The 27803-nt window shown below is 48.5% G+C and overlaps 1 protein-coding gene across 1 annotated transcript; it reads left to right on the top strand.

The window, feature by feature from the left end:
- Window positions 1–8461: 8461 nt before the first annotated feature.
- LOC144108810 (uncharacterized) lies at window positions 8462–27769 on the top strand. The gene is made up of 5 exons (XM_077641991.1): window positions 8462–9010; window positions 9867–11987; window positions 13901–14005; window positions 16809–17182; window positions 24698–27769. Exons 2-5 carry the CDS (start codon window positions 11705–11707, stop codon window positions 24956–24958), a joined length of 1023 nt encoding a protein of 340 aa, XP_077498117.1. The 5' UTR covers window positions 8462–9010; window positions 9867–11704; the 3' UTR covers window positions 24959–27769.
- The last annotated feature ends 34 nt before the right edge of the window (window positions 27770–27803 follow it).

Raw genomic sequence — 27803 nt, 5'->3', positions numbered from 1 at the left:
CACTTGCCGGCAGCAAACTGTGTGCAAGTTGCCAGCTGGGATGTTTGTCAGTCGTGGTGCTTGACAGCGAAACCAGTGATACGGATACTGAAATGGATAATTTAGCCGCAGGATACGTAGATTGAAAACTAAAACAAGGAATAGATTTCAGCGCTTCTGACGTTAATGCCGACGAACACCAAGAGCTTTAAGCAAGCGTTCCACGCTTGCGCCTCCATATGACTCCGCGAAGTGGATGGACTGATCAGCTCGGCTTCGAAGCGGTGCGTCTCATAGTTGGCATGATCGAGGAGCTCCGACCGCATCCACATAAGGCGTTCGGAGCGCGATCAGACACTCAGCTGATGTTGAGTTGCGCTGCACCACTGCTAACTTGCTTACAGTTTGCACAATACAGGGCATGCTCATAGACGTAAAGGTGGTGTCACCACCTTAGTCGTATTAGTGCGAAAGCATGCACTATTCCGATGAATAAACCCCGAGCAAGATCTTCAGATATTTGTGAGTTTGCGATGTTTGTTGGCTTGTGCCAAGTGAAATAGATAGATGAAAATAAATTAAATTATTATATGTTACTGGGAATAGAACCCGCGGCGGCGCGAACAGACCAGCTTCGCTAGCCACTTCGCGAGACCACTAAGCAATCGTCGCAGCCGATCACGTCTTGTGTTAAACTACAACACACTGTGACGCTGTACGTTGCACATCGCCTTCTTCAACAACTAATACTACAACGTAACTAATATTCATGTTTTGAACCACGTGGCGGCAGTGGCAGAGAGATATGATCTGCATGCTTTGGCGTGGACAACACTGCGGCAGAAACGCGGCACTTGAGCGTGGGCTGCCGGCGTACATTGGACAAGTTGGCATTGACGACGAAAAAGTTGAATACGCGCATAACTGGCACCTCAATCGCGCTTTCAGGTACGCGGCAGTGGTGTCCACCTGCAAAAATGTGCACCTGGTGCCCACCTGCACACAATGTTTCGTGTTTAGCAACCTGTGGATTTTTAATGTGCGGTGTCAGTGCGCGTTAAATATCCCCAGGTGGTCGAAATTATTCCGGAGCCCTCCACTACGGGCAGCTCTTTCTTCCTTTCTTCTTTCACTCCCTCCTTTATCCATTCCCTTACGGCGCGGTTCATGTGTCCAACGATATATGAGACAGATACTGCGCCATTTCCTTTCCCCCAAAAAACCAACCAATTATTATTCACTCCTAACTCAGAGAGAGAGAGAGAGAGGAACTTCCTTCGGGATGGGGTTCCTCTGCAGCTCCATTCGTCAGATTTAGAAATTTGTCAGCTCCTTTCAGCCGGTAGTCCAACCTCTGCATCAGATATAAAAATCAGTTCACCCGAGTCAGGCTCATGCCAATCAAACTTAAATGTCACCAAATCTACACCGAACAATGTTGTAAATCTCTCGTCGTTAACTTTGCCACACGAAGAGTGCAGGGACGCCGCAGGGAAAGGCTCCAGAAATTTCGACCACCTGGGGTTCTCTAACGTGCACTGACATCGCACAGTACACGGGCCTCTAGAATTTCGCTTCCATGGAAATTCCACCGCTGCGGCCACCGCGGCGGCTGGAGGAGAAGGAGAATTTTAAGCATGTCTACACACAGTCCTCTGTTTTCCATTGAGTCTCCCCGCTAATTCCCACCGGCATTCATTATTGAACCCTAGTTAATCACCCATTGAATGTATATGCCGCATCGGAGGAGGCTTACAACAATGACAACAAGAGACGAGCTTCTGTGAGAGCCCTCGCTCTAACACATACATACGTACTGATTTAGGATCAGAGCTATTCCTTCTTTTGGCTCAATATACACCTCTTAATATACATTCCCTTATGCGGGCAGTCCCCGTAGCTTTTATAAGTTGCCGTCGTTTGGAACGTCTTTGGGGCCTGACGCGAAGATTCCCACTTTTTGTTGTTTATTTGTCAGCCTGGCCGCGCGAATGAGTCATTAAATCTGCCAGCGAAAACCGCATGCCTTTCGCTCAACCTCTCCGTGAGCCACGGCGCAGTGCGTCCTTCCATCCTGGACTACTTCCTCTTAAGCATCGGGTAGATGCTAAAGACTCTCGAGCCACTTTGCTCTTGTTCATAAGACTTTGGATCTGCCTTCAGTGTAAGTATATTCATGAACTTGTGTATCTGCGGGATAAATTGTCAGAAGTATCTCGGTCGGAAATGGTATAGTAGCTTTTTTACAAACAATTCGGTGAGTAAAATTTTTTGATCGCTGGGAAATAAAGAATCACAGGGAAATGAGTAAATGCAACTAATGCACTTGCAATCCACTTGAGAGCTTCATTTAAATAGCGCACTTGCATTTTGTGGAGAACTCTCTTTCAACGCGTATAGTTCCTACGATTCGGCTTCGCTCCGTTCTAGCTACACTTTCTGGCAGGATAGTTTATCTTTGAACCTTCAGAAACTGCGCGAAAGATTCAAGAAAATTAGAAGGAAAACAAAGATTCAAAGGTGCGTTAATTGGCCCACCCGATAATATCAGTTGTCAATGGTACCGGTGTTTCCCAATGTCCTTGTATATTTTGCTCGGTTTTTTAAGATTTTTTGCCCATCCTGTTTTAGGTGAAGTCCATCACAATGCTATCTTCGAGTAGCCATTCTTTTTGTTTGTAAAAAGAAAACCGGTTTTATTCTCTCTCTTTTTAAGGCGATAGCCTTTAATGGCTCATACTCGTGTCCGTCCGTAATATTTAGGTCACGTGACCTTTTGATGTCACGTGACCTCTCTGCCGCGCTCGCGCCAGCTGCTCTTCTCCTTTGTCGTGAAATGAATTCAAGCACGGCAAATTTAAATCAGTGCGATGAGTCGCACATGGCTTTCGCTTTCCCGCACTTAAGAGGTATCTAAGTGCCCCCAACTAATTTTATTTTTTTTTCGTTACCAGAGTGCTGTTCATATTCACTTTTTTGCGTTCTGGATTTGTTCCAACTTTGGCTTGACGTTACATCGTTCTTCTTGGTACTTTGCCTACTTTTCTTAGTTCCAAGGCCTCGTGAGCTACTAAGGCATCATAAGAAACAAATTTGGAGAAAGTGCGCGCCAGTTTTGTATTCGATTAATAATTGCGCAAGGTTAGTCAAAGTTTTTGTTAAATGTCCAGCACGGGTGCTGCAAAAGTCCACAGGTCCAACACCGCAAGAAACGCGAGCGCTCAACAACCAGACTCCTAACCAGACGCCTACAAAAAAAAAAAAGGTCTTTGTATAGAAGAGGACAAACAGATGCGTGACTGTCGACAGCCCTAACCGCTTCTCATTTTCTGTAGTCATGTACATTATTTTTACTTTTCCGCATCGCGTGTCCTGCCCGGCGACACCGCTCCGGTCTCCCATTGAAGTCCAGGCATGCGCGAACTAACACCGACCGCACAAAGCGACGGGGCGTCGTCTACGCTTCGAAGCACGTATAGCCCTCCCCGGCCGATCCCTATCTGCCTTGGGCGCCCAAAAGCGCGTGCGAAACGCGAGTGTGTTATGTGACTTTCTGTCTCCGACTGCCGCACCGTGTCCACGATGACATGGGCCGTCGGCGGAGAGGCCCGTGAGGTGCCTTGTGTCTTTCTTTTTTATCTTGTTCCTTCTTCATTCGAGTGCGAACCGTAGCTTCAGTGACGGCCGTATCTGATGCGAGATTTTGCAGACAACGCGACTCTCTTTTACTAAGGAAACGAGGGCTCCACACTCAGATCTAAGTTTCATATTTAAGGTGCGTGGTTTTTTCGGTCACCTGCACCGAAGAAACGAAGTTACAGTTGAGAAAATTATTCCTGTCGGCGAGTACCGAAACAACAAAAACGAGCAAAGGGGACAAGTTGCGTAGCGGCCCAAAAGAAGACTATGGTCTCCGCACGAGACTTATCAAGTTTTCCCTACGTGCTGCGGGAGACTTGCTCGCTTGCTCACTCACTCGCGTTAACTAACTAACTAACTAACTAACTAACTAACTAACTAACTAACTAACTAACTAACTAACTAACTAACTAACTAACTAACTAACTAACTAACTAACTAACTAACTAACTAACTAACTAACTAACTAACTAACTAGCTGACGAACTAGCTAACTAACCAGCTAACTAGCTAACTAAATACCTAACTTACTAAATAAATCAATACATAACTAATTAGCTAACTAACTGACTAACTAATTGACTGGCTAACTAACTAGCTAGCTAGCTAATTAACTGACTGACTGACCGACCGACCGACCGACACCCGCCAACTAACTCAATCTCAACAGTGACCAACTCCTTTGAAATCATTCACAAATCCAGCGTTTATCCACTCCCTCACTCCTTAATTCGCTCACTCGCTCGCTTGGTGAGATACTGCCTCACTCATTTACTTATTCCCTCTCTATTAACGCGCTGACTCGGCCACTCACTCTATTGCTTCTTGACTTAGTTGCTTGCTCACCCGTCACTGGCTCGCCTGCGTGCTTTTTAACACTTCCCTAACGTATACTAGATGGCTGCCAAGTTCTTGCTGACTTAAGTATTCACTCCTCAGGTTCACTAGCGATTCAGTGACTCCCTAGCTCGCTGACTCACGTTCTTGTAAAGCCAAGTGAAGAGGCCAGAACGCAGTACTCAGCGTGGCGCGTCTACTGCTCCCCGTCCACGCTTGTTGAACGTGGAGTCCACATTGTGCATCCGTCAGGCCTAACAAACTGTCTCCGTTAACCCCGCAGAAGCTTAACGATTCCCTCACGCCCCGAGGGAAGAGCTGGGCGATGCGAACTCCGCAGCTGATGCGGCGGAATAAGAACGACTTTAATCGCGGCACTGGAAAGCATTCTCCACGGGCCTAGCAGAGGCAATGCAAAGTCTCCAGCGCCGACGCTGGGGCAGGAGAGCGTTTGATGCGATTTGAACGACGCACCCCGCTCAGACCGCACCAATCACGACCGCGGCGGTGCGCAAAAGTCGCCCTCCGCACTCTTCCCCACGTCCCCTCCTCACACCGGAGGTTCCCGCACCGGAACCTTCTACACCCTCATACGCTCCCTGCCACCAGGCCTCGAATGACGTCCCGCTAGTTTAAATGCCATTTAAAACCGCTTTTGTACCCCCGGGGATCAGCAGTGAGGGGAGACGACGCGCGCCAGGTGTTGGGTGCCATGTGACGTTGGGTGACGTCACGGGCCAATCTGTCAGCGTCCACTCTGTTCTTCCGGTCGTGTGCGGGCAAACACTTCAGGTTTTGGATGTTTGATTACTAACCATCAGAAGCCAGCCGGCAGCGGTCAATACGTCAAGCACGGACATACACATAAGACCAGTTGAAATCCCTTTCTGTCTTCGGATGTGCGGGACTGCTGGATGGAGCCGATGTTGAAGTCAAATTTATTTGGTTTCATCGCCAGCCACTTTTACATTTGATTATTACGCAGTCATATAGATAATTGCCGATTCGTGCTCTTATACATTTCGTAGACTGTGTCGGGCTAGTTTGTGTGACATTAAATATAAAAAGACGTGTGATTCACGCGTTATGAGACAAGTGGATGTGCACTGATGTAGTTTGTAAGCGATTCAGGGCAACCACGAACACCGAACATTGGCGCGTGCGCGTCTACGTGCGCATTGTAACACCGCACCTCGTTGTCGCAATGCACCTTTCAAGACTTAATAGAGCCGACGTGGAGCCCACGTTCCCGATGCTTCCAAGTTCTGAATCTGTCTGTCGCATGCGTTGCTCAGCTTGATGGTGACCCGTCCCGATAATTCAGACCTGAACTTCGTTGACAGAGTTGTTATCGTGCTCTTAGGTCGGCCTTAGGTGAGTCAGTAACGTTCTTGTTACTGACTCAAAAATGAACTCGGACTCGTGTATATGAAACCATTCGTTTCTATGCCTTTATACCCTGTCAACCGCACCTCCTCAGAAATTCCGTTTCCTTACGTCCACTCCAGCTGTCCCCGGAGTGAAAAGTCAACCTCACGGGCTCGTCGCTGCTGTAAGTATGGACGCAGTTTCTTTCGGTCGCACCGAGAAAGGTCCCACACCCTCACATCCCCATTGAAAAATGTTTACAGGTTTGAATAGGAGACAAATAGGATTATGGCACATTTCGTTTAACATTATAGGATGAAGCTTCCAAAGCGATTCAGCCTTTGAGTGACTCCTTAGTGGAGGGCTCCGTATAACTACCATTACCCGTGGTTAATTACAATGCACTTACATCACACAGTACATGCAAGTCGCGGGTTCGAACCCACCCACTACGGTAGCACTTCGATAGAGGAAAAATGTGAAAATTCCGTGTACTGTGCATTGTTAGTGCCCGTTAAGAACCCCAGGTGGTCGAAATTATCTGGAGCCCTCCACTACGACGTCCCTCATAGGCTGAGCCGCTTTGGGACGTCCATCGTATAAAGCCAAACCAAATGTCCCATAATCCTATTTGCTGACCCGTTCAAACCTATATACATTTTTTAGTAGGGATTGAATGCATTTCGACGTTTGTTTCAAAACACTCCTCGCGCCTGTGAAATGCGCTTCTCATTTTTCCCCTTCATTGTCGTGAAAATCCGCTGGAAAAGCAGTGAGCCGCAAATATTTTCTTGCTGATGCTTTTCTTTCTCACCAGTTCTCACACCCTTACTCTATAAAGAAAGAGAATCAAGAAATGATAAACGAGAAATGAGCGCACTGCGCAAGCTAGTACTCCGAATCGCGGGACGGCCCAAATCGGGATGCGTCGTCGCCCCAAAGAGAAGGGAGGAGGAAAAAAAGAGCAATCTTTTCCTCTTCTCCCCAGCACAGCCCAATCACGTGACCTTCTTGTCGAGCACCGCAAAGTGATGAGACCCTTCGCGCCTCTTCTGCGGCGAAAAGCTCCCGGGACCCCTCCTTGATCGCTGCTCCCTTGAAAAGAACGTGCCTTTCCCTCTTCAGACCCATCGCTGTCTCGAATGGGCCCCGAAGAAAGCAGCCACTCGCGGGGTGGCTCGTTCGAGGCGAGGGGCGGGATCGCCTTGGATGAGATCCCTCTCCTCCCGCGAGCGCGGGAAAGATCGCGCGCAAACTCCGCCCGCTGCCGGGCAAAGTGATTCTCCGGAAGGCGTGGGCAGTCCCATTGGTTCGAGGCGAAGTCGGGATGAGGGGAAGGGCGCGGTTGGGGAAAGTAGGGAGTCGGCGGCGAGCCGAAATGGGGGAAAACGGGAATGCCTGCTCCCCCCCCCCCCCCACGCTCCCTTCGCGTCTTTTCTCGCCGGACCTCTCATCTATTTCTGCGATAACGACAGTGAGAAGATAAAGAAAGGGAGATTCGGCTCTCGGAGGGGAGAGGAAAGCGCGAGTGTGAGACGGCTTTCTTGTCTGGTGATTCCCGAAATCCAGCAGCCAGGCACACAATAATGAATTTAAAAAAGGGCGAGGAAAGGTTTACTGGGACGTCGATGAGAGTCGGTAAGTAAGGAAGAGAGGCGAGCGTAGTTGTACTTTTGGTCGCTGCAGAGTAAGCGGAAAGATTATGTCGTAAAACAAAGGATAACGAGATGAAGAAGGGTGATGTCTGTTCCCCACTCGCACTGATGGACTGAGAGAAGGGGCAGAAACGAGGAAAAGAAGTGTGTTGGCTTCTTCAAGAATAGGGAAGAACGCCGCGACAGCCGGCCCTGTCGGAAAAGCATTTTGTGGTTCGAATCATTTAATATACATAATCCAAATAACACGCTTTGTGTCTTTACGCATATGATGGCTAAGCGCTTCAGTAGTGTTTCAGCCGTTATTAGCCGGCGTATTTACTTGTGATCTAATTTTAACGCCTGTAAAGATGTAAATTTGAAGGCACATCAGAGTTTACGTTAGTGTACTAGGTTGCTTAAAGAGAAGGTGAAATTTCGAAAAGAAGTAAATGTCGGAAGGTGTATCACAGCTTAAGCATATTCAAGGCGTTAACCACCGGTGCGGTCAGGGGAAGGTACGGCAAGAACAGTAAAGGAAGCTGTTAAGTCCATACTATTGTTGCGTAAGCTTTCTAGAGGAAAGGGTCTTAAAAGGGAGAGGGGGATAAGGTTGACAAGCTCGCTGTACAATGAAGGTTGACGAAATTGTAAACGAAGAGATGTAGAGAGAATATTTTGAAAACACAAGTAAAATAGGTGGAAAATACGGCCGTAAGGGATGCAGACATAGAGAGAGAGACAGAGAGACAGTGGGAAGAGAAAGTGAAGCGGGAAGGCACGCACAGAAGATAAGAAAAAAAAAGACAAAAATAGAAAGAAGGGTGGCGGTGGGAGAGAGTGCACTTGCCGGGAGGCGTCAAACGGTGGGCCTGCAGAACAGAGGAGGAGGAAGGGGAAGTAAAGGGGAAGGGCCCCCTGTTCCCCTCACTCCGAGAGGAGCTCCAACAAACTTGCCTGCTTTGCTCTGGGCAAGTTCCCTTCCCAGCAGCTCCCGCATGTTCAGTGGCGAAGTGTGAGCGACGTCGGGCTGACGTAGTCCGACGCTGCGGCGGCGCCTCTGTTCGCTATGCTCGCGTTCGCGTGAACGGACTGCACGGCGGCGGTGTTAAGCTCTCTAGTTTGTTTGTTGTTTTCTCTCCCGCATCTCTCATCGTTTATTGTTTTTTTTTGTGCGCGTAAAGCAGTGGTGGATGCGAGAACAATTGAGGCTAAACGATCGACAACAAAATAAGGGAAATACAAATTTTTGTGCTCGAAGCATCAATGAACGGTACTGCGCACTTAGATGACGGTAATGACGTGCCTCAACAAAGCCGCGACGCTTCGTGAAGGCCGCTTTATGGATCCGACGTAGAACGACACTAAGGTGGTGACGCGATATCCTATGGTCGTGAATTGAATTCCGTGGTTAAATCAGATAACCATGTTGATGTATCGTTCATGTTAAGTGCAAGTAACGCCATCTGCAACGGGCCTCCGTTCAGGAGCTAAGGATTCGTGGACTTTCTTCGATAACCTCCCGGTCTGTGGGCTCGGGAGCGCTACCTCCGGTAAGTCCCCACTTTGACATTTAACCTTTGTATTATGGGATTGCAGCCAGCATATTAGATTTGCCCTATATCCCTTTACAAGCATGCATTCGGATGTATAATACTGACTGCTTTTCGAAGCTGACATTACGTTAGTTTCAAATGCTTCAACATCTGATGCCTGGGAGGAAATGACGCGTGAATAGTAAATGGTTTAATAGTCTGGAATGTCGAAAGTAGCCCCCTGTTTTCACGAAACATGCTTAGAACTGGAAGTTAATTTGCACTCTAAGTAAAAAAATAACTTAGACAATGTACACGACCCAAGTGAAATTACATGGGGTGATGGTTGCGTAAAGGTGGTGCTTAGAAATAGTACCAGAAGAGCAAGTAGAAAGAAATGGAATGACACGTGCTGCTACCTGTATGTCATCACGTTCTGTTCTCTTGATTGACGGAAAAGAAGAAGCGAAATCCTTTAAAGAAATTGTATTTTAGCAAATTCATGGGAAATCCTTCTCGATCACTTCAAACCGGGATGAACAGCTACATACTAAGACGGCAGACTTCTTCCCTAGTAAGCAACACGCTTAGCCGGAGAGCTATTATTTCTTCGTATATCTCGTTCGTAATTTTCCAAGTTGCTTAGCCATCACACTTGGACTAAGATGCTGTTTCGTTCTCGTATGCGCGGGGCTTAAAAATTCACGTAGTTACCCTATTTTGTATTAAAATTGTCGAGCCCTATTTCCGCAGTCGTAGCATGGACGGTGAGCGCTGTTCCTTTGTAATGGGAAGTAAATAAAGGGCTTGCTTTGTTCAATAATCATCGCAATGCAGCTATAAATATCTATATTATTTTTCTTTCTTTTTCCAGCTTCTCTGTCCTGATTAAGACTACTGCGTGAAGTGAACAAGAAGCACCGGAACGTGGCGACGTTTTTTTTTTTTTTTGCAAAAGGAACACTATGACGAAGTGAAAGGACATTTTATCTTCCCCACAACTGCTTCAATTTGAGCTGAGGAATACACCTTACCATCTTTGGACAAGACATCCGAAAGTGACACATGCGCGGAAGCCACAAAAGGTGCAAACAGGTCAAGAGAGTGTTTGTTCCTGTGATTGCGAACCAGCTGAGAGGGTATGTTTCAGCAGCAACATAAGTGGACGGCCGATGCTGATTACTCCTACCCACGACTACGCAAGGACCAAGATCAAAAATGTATATATAGCGGCGTCATCCAATGAGCCTGCCAAAGCTTTGGTTACGGCACAGTGGAAAGGATGACACTCTGGACTTTATCTGGAGGTTAAAATATGTTGGCCGGAGATATCGCAGCGCAAAAGTTTGAAGTGCAAGAAGGAATGAATTTGGTGTGAGTTGTTGTAGTCAGCCGAAAAAAAAAAACATGCGCGAAAGTTTGTATGTTTCAGTGTAAGGGTTTATGTTATCTCATTACCTCTAAATTATGACGTAAACAGATTGCTGTCGTTTCGCCATATATTACTTGCTTCAGGACGACGGTTTCTCTTATTCTTGCGATTCCTTGAAACCTACAGATAAAGAAGCGGGGCTTCTGCTGCGAAACAAAGTTTTTATCACACTGATAGCTGTTTTCGTATGTAATTGTAACTATTTACAGCGCCACAAAAAAAAAACAACGTTAGGCTTGTACCAGTGGTCAGCGAAATAAGCTGGAATTGGCACGTTTGACATAACTTGAAGTATAAATAGACGAGTATAACTACGGAGAAAATACTACAAGGCGGTCACGTGCCCCATCATTTTGTCCTCGCATAGAGTTTCTTTAAGTACTTAAGAGCAGTATTGTACATGCTGGGGAAAAAATATAAAGTTGCTTCGTCTATATAGAGTACGCTGTCATAGAATGCAAGTCTATCACATTTGTGAAAGATCTCAAAGCCACCTTTTCTGGAAGCTTAGTCATGGCAAGACTCCGCCGGTCTTGCATTAACGTTGCACTCCGCGCAAGAGCCCCTTCCTTCGTCGGTAACTTGGAACGGGGTCAGTAACACACGGTTGATCATCCGGTTACCGGTTCTTGTGGTTAAAGTTATTGCATACAACGAATATCTAAACTGCATTTCGAGCTTGCGGTTGGTGACGACTGGTCACTCAAGGGCCTTCACACGACAAGGAACAAAATCACGCGTACCGAACTCATCAAGAAGACTGGATTAACTGGAAGCAGCGATGGTTTTGAAACGGCTCTCTCTCTTTCACTCTTTTCCGACTTTCACCGGGATCGGAAGACCCAGCAGCCATACATAGGCAAGCAAACTCAGCAGATATCCATTCGCCCAACCATCACTTCTAACAGTGCGACTGTTTCACCACTGGGAAAGCTACATCGCTCTCGAGAGCTGGGAAGACCGCGTCAAATACGAAGGCTGGCTCCTTTGAAAACTCATCGTTGAGCAGAACCACCAAAAGCTACAGCTGTGCGAAAATAAATATTCACGAAGTATAGTCGTTCTCCACTTCTAGTGCCTGGAATGGCGTCAGCCACTTGGCGATATTGAGAACCCAAGGTTCGTCACTCCGCGAGTTGACATAGGGAATCCTTGGCAATAGTCTAGAGTTCCGGGACAAAGAAGGGCCTGGCGCCGAGTTGAAACGCATCAGAGAAGAAATTGTCAGCAGCGAACAGTTTCGGGACAGGAAGTTGCAACGCGGCAGTGAGCCCTATCACATGGAAGCGAGCGCCGGTTTCCGCATCGGCTTTCCCTACGGCCTGCACGCGCCGGGCCTGTACGGCCCCTCGTCCTTCGGCAGTCCGCTGTCCGGGGACTCGGCCGCGGCCGCCGTGCTTCGAGCTGGCGGCGTCCGCGGCGGCGCCTCGCCCCCCGCCAGCGTCACTACGCGGGCTGAGGTGGCCGACCTGGGCGGCGACGAAGTGCGCAGCGAGGACGACTCGCCGGGACCCGTCGTCCACAGGATGGGGCTGCCCCCGACCAGTTCTCCCTGCTTCGGTGGTGAGTGCCAATTATTAGGGAGTTTTAGCATGGCGTTATAGTATAACACTATCGCCACGCTCCAAAAACGCGTAAGGAGATGGCTTAGATTACTGTACCGCATGAAATTCAGCATGGCAATGTTTTAAAGACTTCTCATTGAGTTGCGTTCAGACGAGTGGGGACACCAAATTTTTGGTTCCGTAATTTTTTTTCGAAATGACGATGAGAAATTGGTATTCATAAATACCAACGTGGAATTCGGCAGCACTTGGTACATAATTAATAGCACCACTATTTGTCTCAAGTTGTTTTCGTTTCGGTTTCAGCAGCTGGACGGAGACTATGATGTCAAAAATCAGTTGAGCCAATTTGAGGTAACGTAAAGCATGCAATGACTACGACAGAATCTTTGATTTCTTGTTTCAATCCATTCCAACTCTTATGCCAGTACCTCAAGAGCCACAATGTGAACAAACGAAAAAACAGCTGATACAGCATGATTTATGCATTTCTCACGTGACCTCAATGTTGTGTAACACGCCGGTCAGCTGTTGAAGCTGAAACCGAAACATGGGGGAAAAAATTGAACTATTAGTTATTCGCCGGGATCAGGGAAATTCCATGTAGTAATGCACGTTTATGATTTTTTTGCATAATTCAAGGAAAGAACACAAAATAAAAATTTTATGTCCCTACTCCTGTAACGAAGCTCCCAGACAGGTACATGACTTCTTGGTGGCTGTCATCTACGCTTCTGAATGCACGGGAGTTCATCTGTTATTCCAGCGAGCTTATGCCTTGTATTGGTGAGACGGACGTCCACTGAATACTATCTGTTGCAATGTTTTCCGTGGACGTCAGATGTATCACATTGTCTTCATGCATTACAATGAAGACAATGTCTCCTATACCCGCCAGTTGTATAAGAGACATTGACCCACTTCGTGACGTCAAAGGCCATAGATGCATCTGTTCACATGATAAGCATAGGTGCAAGGAAAGGATAGACAGATGTGTACACAGGCGCACTTGTACGAAGGGACAGGAAAAAAAAAGTTATATGCAGGAGACGAAAAGCGGTGGAGTTAAAATATGATGATGTCATGCAATTTTTGAATTAGAAATGGCAGATGAAGTTCGGCGCTTTCGACAAAGGAAGGTCTCGTTAGTTTTTTTTTTTTACGAAAGGCTCATATTAGGACTTTGTGCTGGGAATACAGGTGTCCCAGGCCGGGGACAGGTTTGCATTGAGATATGTATTGCCAAGAGAAGTTCACAGCGACAGTTGCACCTTGAGGTTCTTTTAGAGCAAAAGACAGGGCCCTCGTGGTCGTAAGACGTCTTGAACTTAGTTACATGGTCCCGAGTTGTGTACCTCCATTCTTTATGGGGAAATATGAATCTCTTTTTTACGTGAATCGTAGAAATGCGAGTTCACGTCCGGTGTAACCTCAAAGGAGAGCTGATGAGACAAAGAAGCGAAATACAAAATTGGTAGGCAGTAGTCCAAATTGGCAGGCATGCATCAATGGGTGCAGATTTTCTCCCAGCTGTACTTTTGAGATCAGAGACCAGAGATCCTCCTGGATTGGAAGATGAACTCTTGTTAGAGATACCTCAGCGGAAGGAGGGGCTCATATCAGGGGGCGGCAGAAAGATAGGTGAGCGGGTGAGATAAAGAAGTTTGAGGGATAACGCGGCACGGGAGGGTGTTGATTGGAGATATATGGGAGAGGCCTCAGTTTTGCAGTGGACGCAGTAAGGCTAAAGATGATGACGGTTCTTTAAAGCAATGGCGTGGAAATTTGCTAGGACAGCTTGTCCACGGATGTTGTAGAGCAGAGTCAATTGGAGTTAGTGAGATAGGTGTTGCTACGGGTGTTCAAACAACCAAGGATAACGATGACCTGGCTCCATCTTTTTTCCCACAGTGTCCGTGCACCCTTCTCAGTTGGCCTCGGAGCTGTCGCCCTCTCACGGCCACCACGCGTTGCAGAGGCAGATTCACTCGCACTCGCAACACCACTTGCACCAAGGTGAGTAGCTGCAAGCAAGTCCCCGTGTCAACCATAAAATTCATGACAGCTTCCACCGGTCATCTTACCCTTTTTTACTCATTTGTTCTATACAGTTATTTACTAGTGACACTGTACCTTCGTGAAACCGAAGTCGAGAGCCTCCATAGGAAACCTTTAAGGCGCGTTTACGTGCATCCTCGAGGCTAGAAAAACGTTATCGGGGCAATCATTTGCATTTTCCGGGGTCTTGAGACGGCGTCCATGACGTCACTATTAAGGTCCTCACGGAGAGTTTTGAGGTACCAGACATCGTATTGAAACCAGATGGAAGGCGTTGTACGTGTAAGCCTTATGCCTTTTACTATAGGGTGAAAGCCCTTTAGCACGGCCTATGCGCCTATAATCGGGTAAACCTCCAGAACAAAGCCGCACATTCCCCTCAGGAGCCCTAAAGACAATGACGCCGCGGTTAATCCGATGAAGCCGTGGTTATTCCCCATTCATCTGCCACCCCCTGCGATTTCACGCTACCATGTCCAAGGGGATCGGTCAAGGGAGAAACTCGGTCCGCTATTGGCTGGAGGGGCTCTTTTGAAGGCCATTCGGCGCTCCGTGCTTGAGTTGAATCCGACTGAAGTCTCGTTTCGTAGCATTTTTTAGACGTTCTTATACCATGGAGCCACAATTCGAAATCGTATTAGTGTGCGTTTAGGGAAACTCAGGCTCTGTATGTGGCTGATTCATATTATTTGCCGGATCCCAAACAGGAAAGTGTTACAATTCAAACTTACCTTCTTTTCGCAGTTCTTTAAGTTCAGTGATGTTATGAAGGACCTCTTTTGGAACTTGAGTGTATGAAAAGTGCCTGGACTTGTTAAGTGCATTCCGCTGGTGCGTTGTTGTGTTTGGTGAGCTTGGAACAGCATTTGTCAACGTCATATTCGATTTATTTCTCTTATTTATTTTATGGGGGTTTAGAGTACAAAAGCTACTAAGGCTATGAGGGACGCCGTAGTGAAGGGCTCCGGAAATTTCGACCACCTGGGGTTCTTTGACGTGCACTGACATCGCACAGTACATGGGCCTCCCGCATTTCGCCTCCATTGAAATACGACCGCCGCTGTCGGTATTGAACCCGCCTCTTTCGGGTCAGCAGACGAGTGCCATAACCATTGAGCAACCGCGGCGACTGATTTATCCGCGTGTTCCCTGTTCATACCATTTGTGGCGCAGTGGTACAGCGGTTAAGCTATGCGCAACTGCTCTGCGATGGCAGGTGCTGCCATCGGTGTGGCTTGTGAGACTCAGGTTACTCTTCCCGAGGAATCGCTCGCGGTCAACCAATTATTTAAGCGCCACCTGCCATTGCGGCGATTGCTGCCCGAGTTTGTTGTTTCCACAGAAGAGGTCTCGGGAGGGATTTTTGGTTACTAAAAAGAGATTGTAGCAAGTGTTAGGTTTCTTTCAGCGCGTTTTTTCAGCGATTATTTGTATAAAACTAAAAGAAAAAAGTTGTACCATGATCTTTGTGATATTGTTTTCCCGGAGCCCATGTACAGGGCCTTGTAGAGTGGAGATCCGGGAGCTGATGTTTTAAAAAGGGTGAAGAAAATGCAGGTGCCACCAGGAGTAAAGACCTTCTTTTTTAAGTTACACACCGGGACACTACCCGTTAAAAAATTTTTGTAGGGAAAGGATTTATTTTTACCGTGGGGATCGAACTGCTTAATTTGTAAACAGCCCGAAACAATAGACCATGTTTTTTTGCATTGCTGGGAAGGGGTTTATTTTTGGGATGTGTTACAAAGGACAATAAAGAAAGAGCTACCACTTGACGCGCAGGGAATTCGTTATTTAAGCACTGACAATGAGGATGGGGTACCATTTGATCTCATAATGCTCTTGGGCCTCCACTGTATATGGCGCTCCAGAATGACAGGCTATTATTGTGACAAAGACGCACGACCTGCCAGAATTTATTTTCAGGAAAGAATGGACTGCTTTCTGGAGCCTCCCGAGTGGCTTTCGAGGCTGGAGCCGCTCTGTATGCTTCGTGAATTTTAATATGACGAAGCCAGACTTATGCTGGCTAACCACGACAGTGTCGTATGTACATAGCGTTTTGTGTGTTTTTTGTTGAGAGCTTTTTGGTCAAATGCTATGGGCCAAAACCAGGCAATAAATAAAAATGGCGGTATACGCCTGGCAGCTTGTACACAACCCTGTGGGCAGGTGGGCAGCCTGCCACAAGATGGAGGACCACACAACCGACTGACAGCAGGGTTTTCAACTGCGTGGAAGCCCTAGTGCGCGACTGTTTCTGCTCCGAGGACCCGGGTTCACACGTGATCGCGTCTGACACATTTCGTTGGAGCTGGCCGGAATGCAAAAGGCGCGCATGTGTTGTGCAATGTCACGGAGCGTTAAAGGTGCCCTGTTGGACGAAATTACTCCGGAGCCCTCCAGTACCGCGGCTCCTCCTGGCTTTCTTTTTTCATTTGCTTCTTTCTCGGTCAACGCGGTTGACGTGTCCGCTGAGAAATGCGACAGTTACTCCACCTTTCCTTTTCTGAGAACCAATTTTTTAGGCCTCCAAAGCACGGACATCAACACCGCGCCTTCCTTTTCTCATAACCTAATCTAACGTAACCTAACCCAACGTAACCTAAGCTGAAATATCTTCGCCGTTGTCCCTAACCGCTGTCGAGGCTCCGTGTTCGCCGCTAGAGCACGACGGTCGGCTCACTTTTCCTTTCTTCATATTCTACCGGAAGTCAACCTGCCTAAAGCCACCGCCGTTCCTGTCCCCGTGTGTTCCCAGGCTCCGTCGTCTCCGTCGGAGCACGACCCTCCCTCGCAGCCGTCACAGCGGCCGTATCGGCCGCGCCTCCACCGCCGGCGTCGCTGGGCACGCTGCCTGGCCACCACCAGCAGCACCAGCGGCACCAGCAGCGGCCCCCTCCTCCTTCCCCGCCCGAGCAGCAGCCCGCGGCGGCCGGAGGGGGCGCCCGCAAGCACCGGCACGCCAAGACCATGCGGCTGAGCATCAACGCGCGCGAGCGAAGGCGCATGCACGACTTGAACGACGCGCTGGACGAGCTGCGCTCCGTCATCCCGTACGCGCACAGCCCGTCCGTGCGCAAGCTCTCCAAGATCGCCACGCTCCTGCTCGCCAAGAACTACATACTCATGCAGGTGAGCACCCGGGCCCTGCTCGGCTTTCAGCTACGCTCTATTGCGTTTTGCGCAACGTGTGCTACGCTGCCCTAACTAGGCTTCCTCTACATGTTTCTGTAATACATTATGTATATAAACTGCATTGTGCCGCGTATTCCTGTGCAGGTTCCTGTAGTGTAGCACATGTGGTGGCTTTAGGCGCATAGTTGCCATCCCACAGTTCACTGAGCTCGCACCTAAGAAAGAAGTTTGGAATCATTGCGGAGTATAGAACTCAAAAGTTGCTTTGTTAGACAATGCAAAAGTGCTTCGAATTACAATATGTAGCACTTCCTATGATGCATCACTGCCTATTCGCGCTACCGCTCAACGAGTGGCCTCGAGAAGTGGGCTTTATCCTACAAGTGTTTTTTTGCGGTTGAAGTGACGGCTTCCACAGGTATGTAACGCTTACGAGTTCGCGAGTCTAACACACTCGTCTGAAAGCCATTGCCTCGCGATCGTAGCTCCCGCTATACTGCAAGAACTTGTGAGATGCAGTGTTTATATTGGACGCGGAGTAGTGTTAGGCTTGCAAGAGGGGATTACTCGAGGAGCTTCCGCACCGTAGCACGCTGGCTACGGCTACCAACTGGCTACCAGCTGGGGCTATATGCAGTTGGTGTAACCTGCAGCCCACGTCATTGTCTTGTTCCGCGAAGTCTTATCTTCGCTGGCGTTCACCGGTTGCGGATTCACCACCAACTAAACATGTTTTGCTTCTTTATCAATTCGGTTCATGCGAATAGCTTTTTACACAATAAGACGCTCAATTTGTACTTTAAGTCCGATGTCCACGATTTTCAACGCTTTCGTTCACAATTGATGCTGTCCAACTCCCGAGGCATTAACGTCCCTTCCTCTGATTTGCGGATGCGAACAGACCTATTCTTGGTGTTAAAAAAGTTAATATCTGGGTGCCTCAGTAAGTATCGAGAGCAAATATCTGTACTTCCAGCTACGACTCATGTTTGAAGAGCATTGCTCATCGGTCAACGTCTGCAAAGCAAACACAAACAGGCTGCAAAGCATAAACGAAATACATGTGATGACTAGCTCGGCTATGATGCACGCTGATGTCTGCGAAACTAAGCGCAATTCTCACGTTCTCACAGAGATCTAACCAACACTCGGTCGGATACTTTCCACATTTTTCTCACGCCTATGAAGCAAATGTGTGACAGTGATCACCAAGCGTAGTTCAGGCCCGCCCATTGCCAAAGCTAGCGAAAGCAATGCGCTTTCGGCCCCTCCCTCTTAAGCTGAACTGTAAACAATTTGGCATTTACGCCACCTAATTGATGCGGTGCCAAGGCGTGTCCGCTTCAGGCGGCCTTTGAACCTGTGCCACGGAGTCGCCCCGCAGTTTCATGGAACTTTTGTGGCAGTCAACCACCAGATATCGCTAAAGAAGATTAGTACTTACGGGTTCAGGGGTGAAATCATGAACTTAGAAGCTATATGAGCGACTGTAAACAGCATGCAGTACTTAAAACTAGGCCTTGAAGTTTCCGATGTTTTTTTCCCAGAAAAATCGGTGGATGACTTTGAAAGTTTATTTTGTTTTGCGAACTCTGTGCTTTTGAGCTAGTTGAACGGTGCAAAGTCTAGCAACTGTGATTATCGGCGAAAAAAAAAGTTTACAAAAGAGGGAATCGACGCAAAGAGCATAGTTTCTTTACCTGGTTTGTACATATCTTTGCCGTTGCTTTTTGTTTTAAAAGAGATTTTACTTTAAACAGCACTATATGTATATGTCGTAAAAAAAATGGCCATTGGGAAAGGAATGTCGCAGTACCTGTCTCAGATCTCGGCGGACACCTGAACCGCTCCGTAAGGGATCGGATACAGCTGTGCTGGGTTTTATGTCACATAGGCAACTAAGGCCATAATCCACAAAGCTAGACTGTATGAACATGCCAGAGCACTCTGTACAATAGATATACTGTGTGTCGACGCACCAGCGGCGTTAAAATAATCTCAAACAGCACAGCGTAGATCTCGGTACGTCATTTCATACATAATTCACGAAGTACATTTAGGATCATTCGGTGCATACAGAGTTGACGCAATGCAGAAGGATCACTGCGTGGACATTCAGTGCACGCAGTCGAATTGATGCGCTATATACCTTCCAATCGTCGATTTTTGCAAACAGTTGTTTAGTATCTATGTAAACACATGAAAACAAACGACTATTACCCAATGGCCTTCACTGTCCATGTTAAAATGTGCGACATGTTGCAAATGGGTTGCAAGCCCCAAGGGTAGCGTTGGCCTGGCGGCCTGGGGCAAAGCTGGAAACATCCGAAGGTCCCGGCAAAGGATGAGTCGACTGGCAACAGAACAACTTGTTTATTCTGGCATCGCAAAAGAGCAGCCGGTCAGGGCGACCACGTTACTCGAAGGAAGAAATCGAAGTCCCTTTGGCGTCCGGGGCAGCGGCTTTTTTATACCCTCGAAGTCGAGGGCAAGAAGGAACGGCTTGGGATGAGGCGCCCGATACGGCGACGCTCAGACATGTTCAGACGTGACGTGCGCGTCCGCCGGGCCGGCGCCGGTCAGACCTCCTCGCCTCCCAGTTGGGGAGCTCCTCTCCCCGGCTGCCGCGCTTTGACAAGCGTGGGAACCAACATGCACACACACACACGCACACACGACGGCACGTGGCATTGAAACCTGCCTGGACGCGCTTGGCGAGAGGCGTTACGGCAGCACTGAACGGGCCCAAAATGACCGCCACTTTGAACGAAGCCGCGGCGTCCGTTGCATCAGCGCCGGCTATACCGCGCGTCGTAGGCGAGACGTAACAGACACCAATGGAATAACCGGTTCCCACGATGGGCCAAGCACGATGATGATGATGATGATGATGATGATGATAATGATGATGATGATGATGATGAATTTTTATGGCGCAAGGGCAGCTGTGGACAAAGAGCGCCATGACACAAGATAGTATTCATTCCACAAAGTGGGGTCAAGGACCCATTTCCCAGGCATTTCACCCCAAAGAAGCCGAGCATCAGGCAGCGGAAAGCTTGTACCCATTGTATCACCGGTGGGTACCCGGCGGAACTGGGGATCGAACTCCGCACCTTCCGCATGCGAGGTGGATGCTCAAACCACTAGGCCACCACTGCGGTACCAAGCACGATGACTGCTTCGTCAACAAGAATGACTAAATCATAGTTCACGATCCACGGCGTAGAAATGAGACGTGGCTGGTACACCGGTAGCGGTTCTCGTCTCATCATTTAGGTCTGGCTGCACTCTTCTCAAATTCAAGCGTCACGGGCACAAAACCAAAACCACTGCAGCTGTCGCAGCACCGACTTCACTAACACATAACTGAACACAACGCCAAAGTCACTGTGACAGGCGTCGCAAAGCAGGGGATAGCGTCCGAGATGACACGACTGACGGAGTTCATGAAACACGCAAAGGATGCGGCGCGGCGGTTACTACTGCCGCGTTGGTCAGAAATTCCAAAGAGATAGAGAGAGACAGATCTTTGCTCCGTTCAGAACCTTCTCGTGGCTATATATTTTTCTTTATTACCGACGGTAGCGCCAGTTCCTCCTTCAGTTACGTTCATAGCGGACGGGGGCACAATAACGGCGTCAGCCGAGGTTTCTCCATGCGCCGGGACGGAAGTCACTCGCGCTTTCCTCCCTCTAAGTAAGTAACAGCGGGCAACGTTACAATGGGTACGCGCCTTTAATAAGCGGTACATGCCGTCTGAGATGTTCCAAACACGGTGCTTCAGTTGTATTTCCCTGTTAACTACACAGCGGAGAGTATGTTTGAAAGATATGAACGTGTAGTCACTTGACACAACCGTTTTATTATGGCTACGCTTCTCCGTTGCCACTGTCGATGCAATGGCTGAATACACAGCTTCACTCCTGGAGTCACTATATTAACTCTTGCTGCACGCCACATTACTGCCTATGGAGAGCTAGCACGATGGACCGGTACTGTGAATCTCTTGCTTCTGGAAAATCCCATTTCAGCTAATGGATTGTTTATCTTAGGGAAGTGTATAATCAGGCAGACTTCTCACCGGAGTGGCACTTCCTCTTGGTAGCAGTGTCATCTTTGGTTGCCTGCTAGTGCTTTGCTGCTTGAACGTTTTTTCTTCTGAGATGGATTTGATGCTAGTTTCTTAGGCCTTTCCAAACACACAAATGTACGACCAGAAAAATCTGCGACAGCAGTAATGGTTACACATTTATCTTTCACATTGATTGCCTTCCTGTTGCATCATTGAATGGGATTTTGAAGTTGCTTTTCGGTTCCAGTGATCGGTGAGCTTCTAGAGCGGGGACGTTTCTTGGCTCAGGTGGGTGGATGGTGGTGGTTGCAGCTTGCGGAGGGTGGTGGCGAGGGGAGGTTCGGAGGACACACAAGCACACACACGCACACGAACACGTGCACACATATACACGCGCACAGGAACACGTGCACACACACGCACAGACCACGGACTTTCGGGGGAAAGAGGGTTATACAGCTCACGCACGAGTTCTGATCCCATTCAAACCTATAGGTCTTATGCGAAATGCACCGCCATCTATCGGCCGCCGCGTGCATGTGCAATCCACCATGTTAGAGGATAGCCTCCGATATCGCAATACGAATATATATGTACGGGCGTCGCGCTCGCTCGAGTTTGTTGCTGCTCAGTATGCCCACATGTTGATCCGTGCCTTGCTGTTCACAGAAGGGCGACAAGGAGGCCTAGGGAAAAAAAAATGTAAGGGCGCTTGATTTGGGCTCATTTCTGTTTTTCGTCCGCAATTATCGACATACGCGAGACAAATGTTGTAGCACCGTCACCATGTGTTGATCTTAAGCATCGCTGGACCCCTTTCTTTATCGCTAGGTCACGAAAATGATTGGGACGAAAACCTGTTATAGGCACCATGAAAAACCATCATCAAAAGCTTTTTTGTTTCACTGGAGTGCAGTGTAAATTTAAGTGCTGCAAATACCGGTCTCGAAAAGGGCAATCATGGTCCGCTCTTTCGGTGCGGCATCGGTGGCCGCTCAACGGTTTCACGCGTGGTTAGGTTTTCGCCCGAACATTTGTTTCGCCTTAGCAAGGCCAATGACGGAAACAGAAATGAGTGCGAGTGGCTAGCCTGAGCTCCCGTCGCACAAAGAATTTGCGCTACATGATGTGAAATAATTTCTGTTCTCGTAATGTGTTTGACCTTTCGTGCTTAATGCTTGTTCCGGGTAAAATCATGGAAAGGTGGTTATTTGGGAGAGCAAGGAAGCGACGGCTTGCTCGCAGGTAGAGGTTTCATCCTGCAACGCATCGCAAGCCGCGCCTGCTACAAGGCCGGCTAGCCACCTGAATTTTCCGATCTGCTAGCTCTGTCCCGCCGCGGTGCCTCAGTGGTTAGGGCGCTCGAGTACTGATCCGGAGTTCCCAGGTTCGAACCCGACCGCGGCGGCTGCATTTTTATAGAGGAAAAACGCCAAGGTGCCCGTGTGCTGTGCGATGTCAGTGCGCGTTAAAGATCCCCAGGTGGTCGAAATTATTCCGGAGCCCTCCACTACGGCACCCCTTTCTTCCTTTCTTCTTTCATTCCCTACTTTATCCCTTCCCTTACGGCGCGGTTCAGATGTCCAACGATATATGAGACAGGTACTGCACCATTTCCTTTCCTCCAAAACGAATTATTATTATTATTATTATTAGCTCACCTGTCACACTGCCCAGAAATGTGAGCAGTAGTGCGATGATCAAGTAGCTATCACCGAAAGAAAAGATATTGCGCAGTTTATTACATTGTAAACAATGCGTTGTCACTTCTCTTTAGTGGTGACGGCTCAGCGGTTATGGTGAGGCTGCGGACCAGTAAGAACGGCGAACAGTACGTATACGTAACAGGTATGCAAATAACGTTGTCCCTTTCCAAGCGGAGCAGTTTAAAGCACTAGGACAAACGAGTGACTATCGCATCAAACTCCTAACGTAACGCAAGAAAAGTTAAAGATGAGGAAGTGTGCGAGTCCGCTCTTTTCGACAACGCCTGCACACATAAGCGTTAGTAGTAGTACTATTCTGGCAAACATTAGGGGCTGACCAGGGTTTGCTAGCGCTAGCCTACAGCGTCGTTAAATTACGCACGCGACACGCTACCGCAGACAGTTATCTAAGGGGCACGAGGGCCACTAGCAAAAAGCGCCGAACATAGTGATACCAACCCAAACTAGACCGAAGGTCGCGAGAAATTTTTAGCAGAAAGCGGAAATTGTACTTGCCTCATGCATTTCTTCGTATTTAGCGTCCGCAGGCTGACATGATACACTGCACAAAACTTGAAGCTGCGTTCCCGGTGGCGTTCCGCATGTGTTTTGGACGCATAATACGTCTCTGCAAAGTCGCTTGGAAACGTTGGCAGGACAGATAAGCTAATGTTCACTCATCGTGCATCCTCAATTCGCCAGGAAAACAATTTTTCGGCATTCCGTGGGCTTCGCTTTCCTTCGATAGATGGCAGTAATGTTGCAAAAGGCCTATACCTCCCTCAATGTGTTTTAGTTTATCGAGTTTTGCTGTGACGTAGACGGACGGATGGTAAAAAATTTGCGCAGAACACAAGGTGAAAATGCAGCCACAAAACGTACTCCTAGAGCAGAAGAGAAAGCGGGGATTCAAGTCAAGGGGGTCTCGGGGGTATCAGACCCCCCTCCAATATTGACGAGGGGTCTGGGACCCCCTTCGCCTTCATTGTCTTTGGGTATTGGCGAATCAGAATCTGCACACGGTGATCTTATATTATTTTTGAAAGCGAGCATACAGAGATCCGCCCTCCAAATAAGTGCACGCACGCAGCACGGTGCACTGTTCAGATAGCTTCACCGCCTTAGAACGGAGCTTCTTTCTGCCGCTTTTCTGCCTTGCGCCGAACACACGCATACACCGTGTGTGTTCCGCCTTCTCTCTCTCTCTCTGCCTCGATTACCTTCTCCACCTGACTCGAATCACTAGAGACCCCCATCCGATAGAGCCAGACTTTAAGCCCTGGGAGAAAGTGGCCACGGTCATCCTTTAACATGGTGGCATTCCGCCGGTTTCACTTTTCTTCGATAGATGGCAGCAGTTTTGCATAAGGCCTATGCCTCCCTCGGCGTGTTTTATTTTTCTCGAGTTCCCTCGTGGCGTAGACGAAGGGATGGTAAAAACAATTTACACAGAAGAAAAGGTGAAAATGTAGTCATAAAACGCACTCGTGCATTAAAAGTCCAGCCGTGGCGGCCGCGTTTAGAAGAAGGCGAAATCCCTGTGACACCAGTGGGCTTTGAGATATCGGTGCAAATTGAAAAATTGATAATAATCTGGACTTTTCAATAGGACGCCTCTTCACATTTTTTGTATTTCACTCTCTCAAGGCGCGTTGGAGGCGTCCCCTGAGAGTGAGCCAGTTAGTGCATCTTTTCTTTGCTCATAACCAATTTCCTTTGCTCTTGCTGCAGGCCAACGCCCTGGAGGAACTGCGTCGCATCATCGCGTACATGAACCAGGCCGGCGGTGTGGCTATCCCGGCCGCCGCGGCGGGACCCCTGGCGGCCTGCTGTCCCATGCCGGCCCAGGCGGCCTCGGTCCCGAGCCACGCCGGCGACACCGGAAGCAAGTTCCAGGGCGCCAGCTCAGGCCTCTTCTCGCCCTTCGCGCCCACGCTCAATGGCGGGAGCCCAACGGACTCCGGAGGCGGGGCCAGTGACGGCAAGCCGTGACCACGCACGGGGACTCTGCAAATCATGACTGTGCCCTTCCGTGTGTGCTGGGTTCGGTGCCTGTTCCTCACAAGACTGTGGAAGACACTGTTCTTGAGCCCGTTCACCGGCTTGCAACAATCGCGATGTTCGTTAAGACGTCGCAAAGAGAACGGCGTTGATGGCGGCCAGGATATGGCAGGCCTTCACAATGAACAGTGGAAAAGTAACTCTGAGCTGACGAGAGGACAGCGCGGTATTTAGCTTCGTCAAGTCAGCACAAGCACCTTATCAGAGAGCGAGCATCAGTCGCGAGATCATTCTCTAGGTATTTGAGGTGTTATGGTTGTAGTTCAGTCGACACTTTGGGAGGCGGTTGAGTGCGTCTAATCTAATCAGTTAATGAGAACGACAGGTGTGTCAAGCGGTGCATCAAATTGTATCGTGCCAATCTGTACAAGAGTGAGAAGAAAGCGTTCTTCCATAGTATGCTTATCCAAGTTACAGAGAGGTAAAATATTCAGACGGTGATAAAGTTCAGATAACAGACACTCCGTTATCGTACAAATTTGGAAAGTGCAGCACAAGCGAGGTCAGATGCATGGTCGCTGTCTTGAGACATATTTGGGTGGAGTCTTATCTGAGCCGCGCGATGCTTGTAAGCAGTAGCGCGTCTTTGTAATGTCTACGCAGCTGGTAAACGGCTGAACGTTTAGCGACAAACAAAAAGCATCAGCCTCCTTGGCCTGTGCTCTCTATCTGCAGTACTTCTGGAGCAGTTTGAAAGTTCTGTAGTAGAATGTACAGTTAATGTACTATTTAATTTTTTACCACTGGGGGTCCTTGTATTTCTGAGGGGCCTGTGGGTAGCATAACTTAGCTCAAGATAACGAATATGACTGTAACAAGTAAGTTTTTGGGGACGAAAACTCTGATGAGCTCATTTTAGTCAATCACTGACGTTTCGGGGGCTCATTTAGCACGTGTTGCAAGGTGAATATAAAGCTCAAGGCACAACGTCAAAAAAGACCGAAACAGTAGACACCTTTAGCATACCGTGTAACGTGCTACCGTTACCGGAGTACCGGGAGACCACCCACTGGCCTTGAGCACGCACTCATTGGTCCTGATGGTGCAGGCAAGCGCGCAGCTGCTGGGTGCCTGGCGCCATCTGGCGCCGTCAAAACGATTTGCGCATGCGCATTGGCTACGTGCGGGTAACACGGTACGCGCTATGCGAAATGTGTCTAGTGAAAGACACAAACGGGAGCTGACACACAATTTGTTTTTTTTTTTGTCGTTCCTTGGGCTATGTATTCACCGTGCAGAAACAACTAGACGGGCAATTCGCTCTTGTGTTGGAAGGATTGCAGCTGTTTTCACGCCATAAATTGGCAGCTTGAACTACCGAGCTGCGGGCTGAAAGCTGCCGTTCATAGCACCTTGCACGTCGACGAAAAGAGGGTTCCGGAAAATAGGAGGGCAACGTGGTACGAGCCTGTTTTTTGTAATGATTTCAGGTTTGGCACACCCGGCGTGGGCTGTTCACGGACAGCGTTTACATCTGCTATTTTGTCAGAATGTGGACGCTCATGCATCCATGATACGCGACTGAAAGCGGTGCCCCGAGATTTCAGCATGAACTACTCAGAACTGTTTTGTTTGCAACCAGGCGGCATCCTATGGCGCACGTCTCCATATGCATAATGCCTCGATACGCTTCCGATCAGCGCATGGACAATTACGCCAATTTCTTTCTTTGAGCCCAGATGGTTTTTGCTCCACTACGATATTACGGCAGATGGCAGCTATTTGGACATGCATGCCACGACTGCGTGCATTATTACATCCAGGCGCGATGTCTTCTTTCGCTGATTATGATATGATATAGTTGACGCAAGGCAAGCTTTACCAAACAGCGCCGTGGCTTAGGAGTTGTGGGTCAGCACGAGAAGGAGTCAAACAAGTCAAACCAGTGGCTTCTCGGCGACGCTTGAGTTCGAATGGCGCACCTCCCTTATATGAGGCGGGCACTGAAGTTATTAGGCCATCGCTTTAGGATCGAAGTCTTCGTTCAGGAATAATGTTAGTAACGTCGTGTTCATACCACACTTGAAAGCAGTCTGTGGGACAAAAAATGGACTGTGCCGACCAAGCGATGGTCCTTCGATGCTTCCTCCCTCAGCGGGGAATAGCGCACCGAGGCACCCTTAACCAGTTAGTAAGAAGCGGCCGTGCAGGTTCTCTTAAACTGACGAAGGACGCGTTCGGATGGAAATGTGTCAAGTTTGATTTACATTCTTTCCCCAGGATTTTCGAGGCTCCTTAGTTAAATTTTTCGTCATCGTTGATGTCTTTGTTCAAACACATGCATCTGATCTCCAGGCGACTTGGCTGCCAACATCGCTCACGTGCTAACAAAAGATGTAACATGTAAAGGTCGACACATCGATAAGGGCAGAAAAGCGCATATTGCCTAAATAATGATTGTTATTAGGATCCCTGATAAAACTGAAAGGCTCTGCGCGCTCCTGAAACTGCACACCCGGTTCAGTTGGCGCTGTCAAGTGTTTTCACAACCTACCCTTCTGGTTTTGAGCCAAATGCTTTCGGATGTACATTTGAAAGACAGTGACTTCAACTGTTCCTCCATGGCAAGAGACAGAAACTTGCTGCCTGTGTTTCGCGCTCTGTACGGACCTTCTGCATCGTTCAGCCGGTACGAAGAAACAGAGACTTTGTGAATTGACTGTTCCGTCAGCGTGCTGGTCGCGGTTCGAGCGCGAACGCACGAACTTTCGCGGGAAAAAGCACTACTAAAGCGTCAGCTATACCCTGTTGTCTCCGAGTGTTTTATTATTATTGC

Source organism: Amblyomma americanum, chromosome 10 (assembly GCF_052857255.1).
Source record: "Amblyomma americanum isolate KBUSLIRL-KWMA chromosome 10, ASM5285725v1, whole genome shotgun sequence".
NCBI classification, from domain to species: Eukaryota; Metazoa; Arthropoda; class Arachnida; order Ixodida; family Ixodidae; genus Amblyomma; species Amblyomma americanum.
This window is presented reverse-complemented; position numbering and strand designations above follow the sequence as displayed.

Excerpts from the sequence above, each read along its gene's own strand:
- LOC144108810 (XM_077641991.1), top strand. The coding sequence starts at position 11,705 with ATGGAAGCGAGCGCCGGTTTCCGCATCGGCTTTCCCTACGGCCTGCAC. Across the intron at positions 11,988-13,900 it reads CAGTTCTCCCTGCTTCGGTG|TGTCCGTGCACCCTTCTCAG; the intron begins GTGAGTGCCAAT and ends TTTTTCCCACAG. Across the intron at positions 14,006-16,808 it reads GCAACACCACTTGCACCAAG|GCTCCGTCGTCTCCGTCGGA; the intron begins GTGAGTAGCTGC and ends GTGTGTTCCCAG.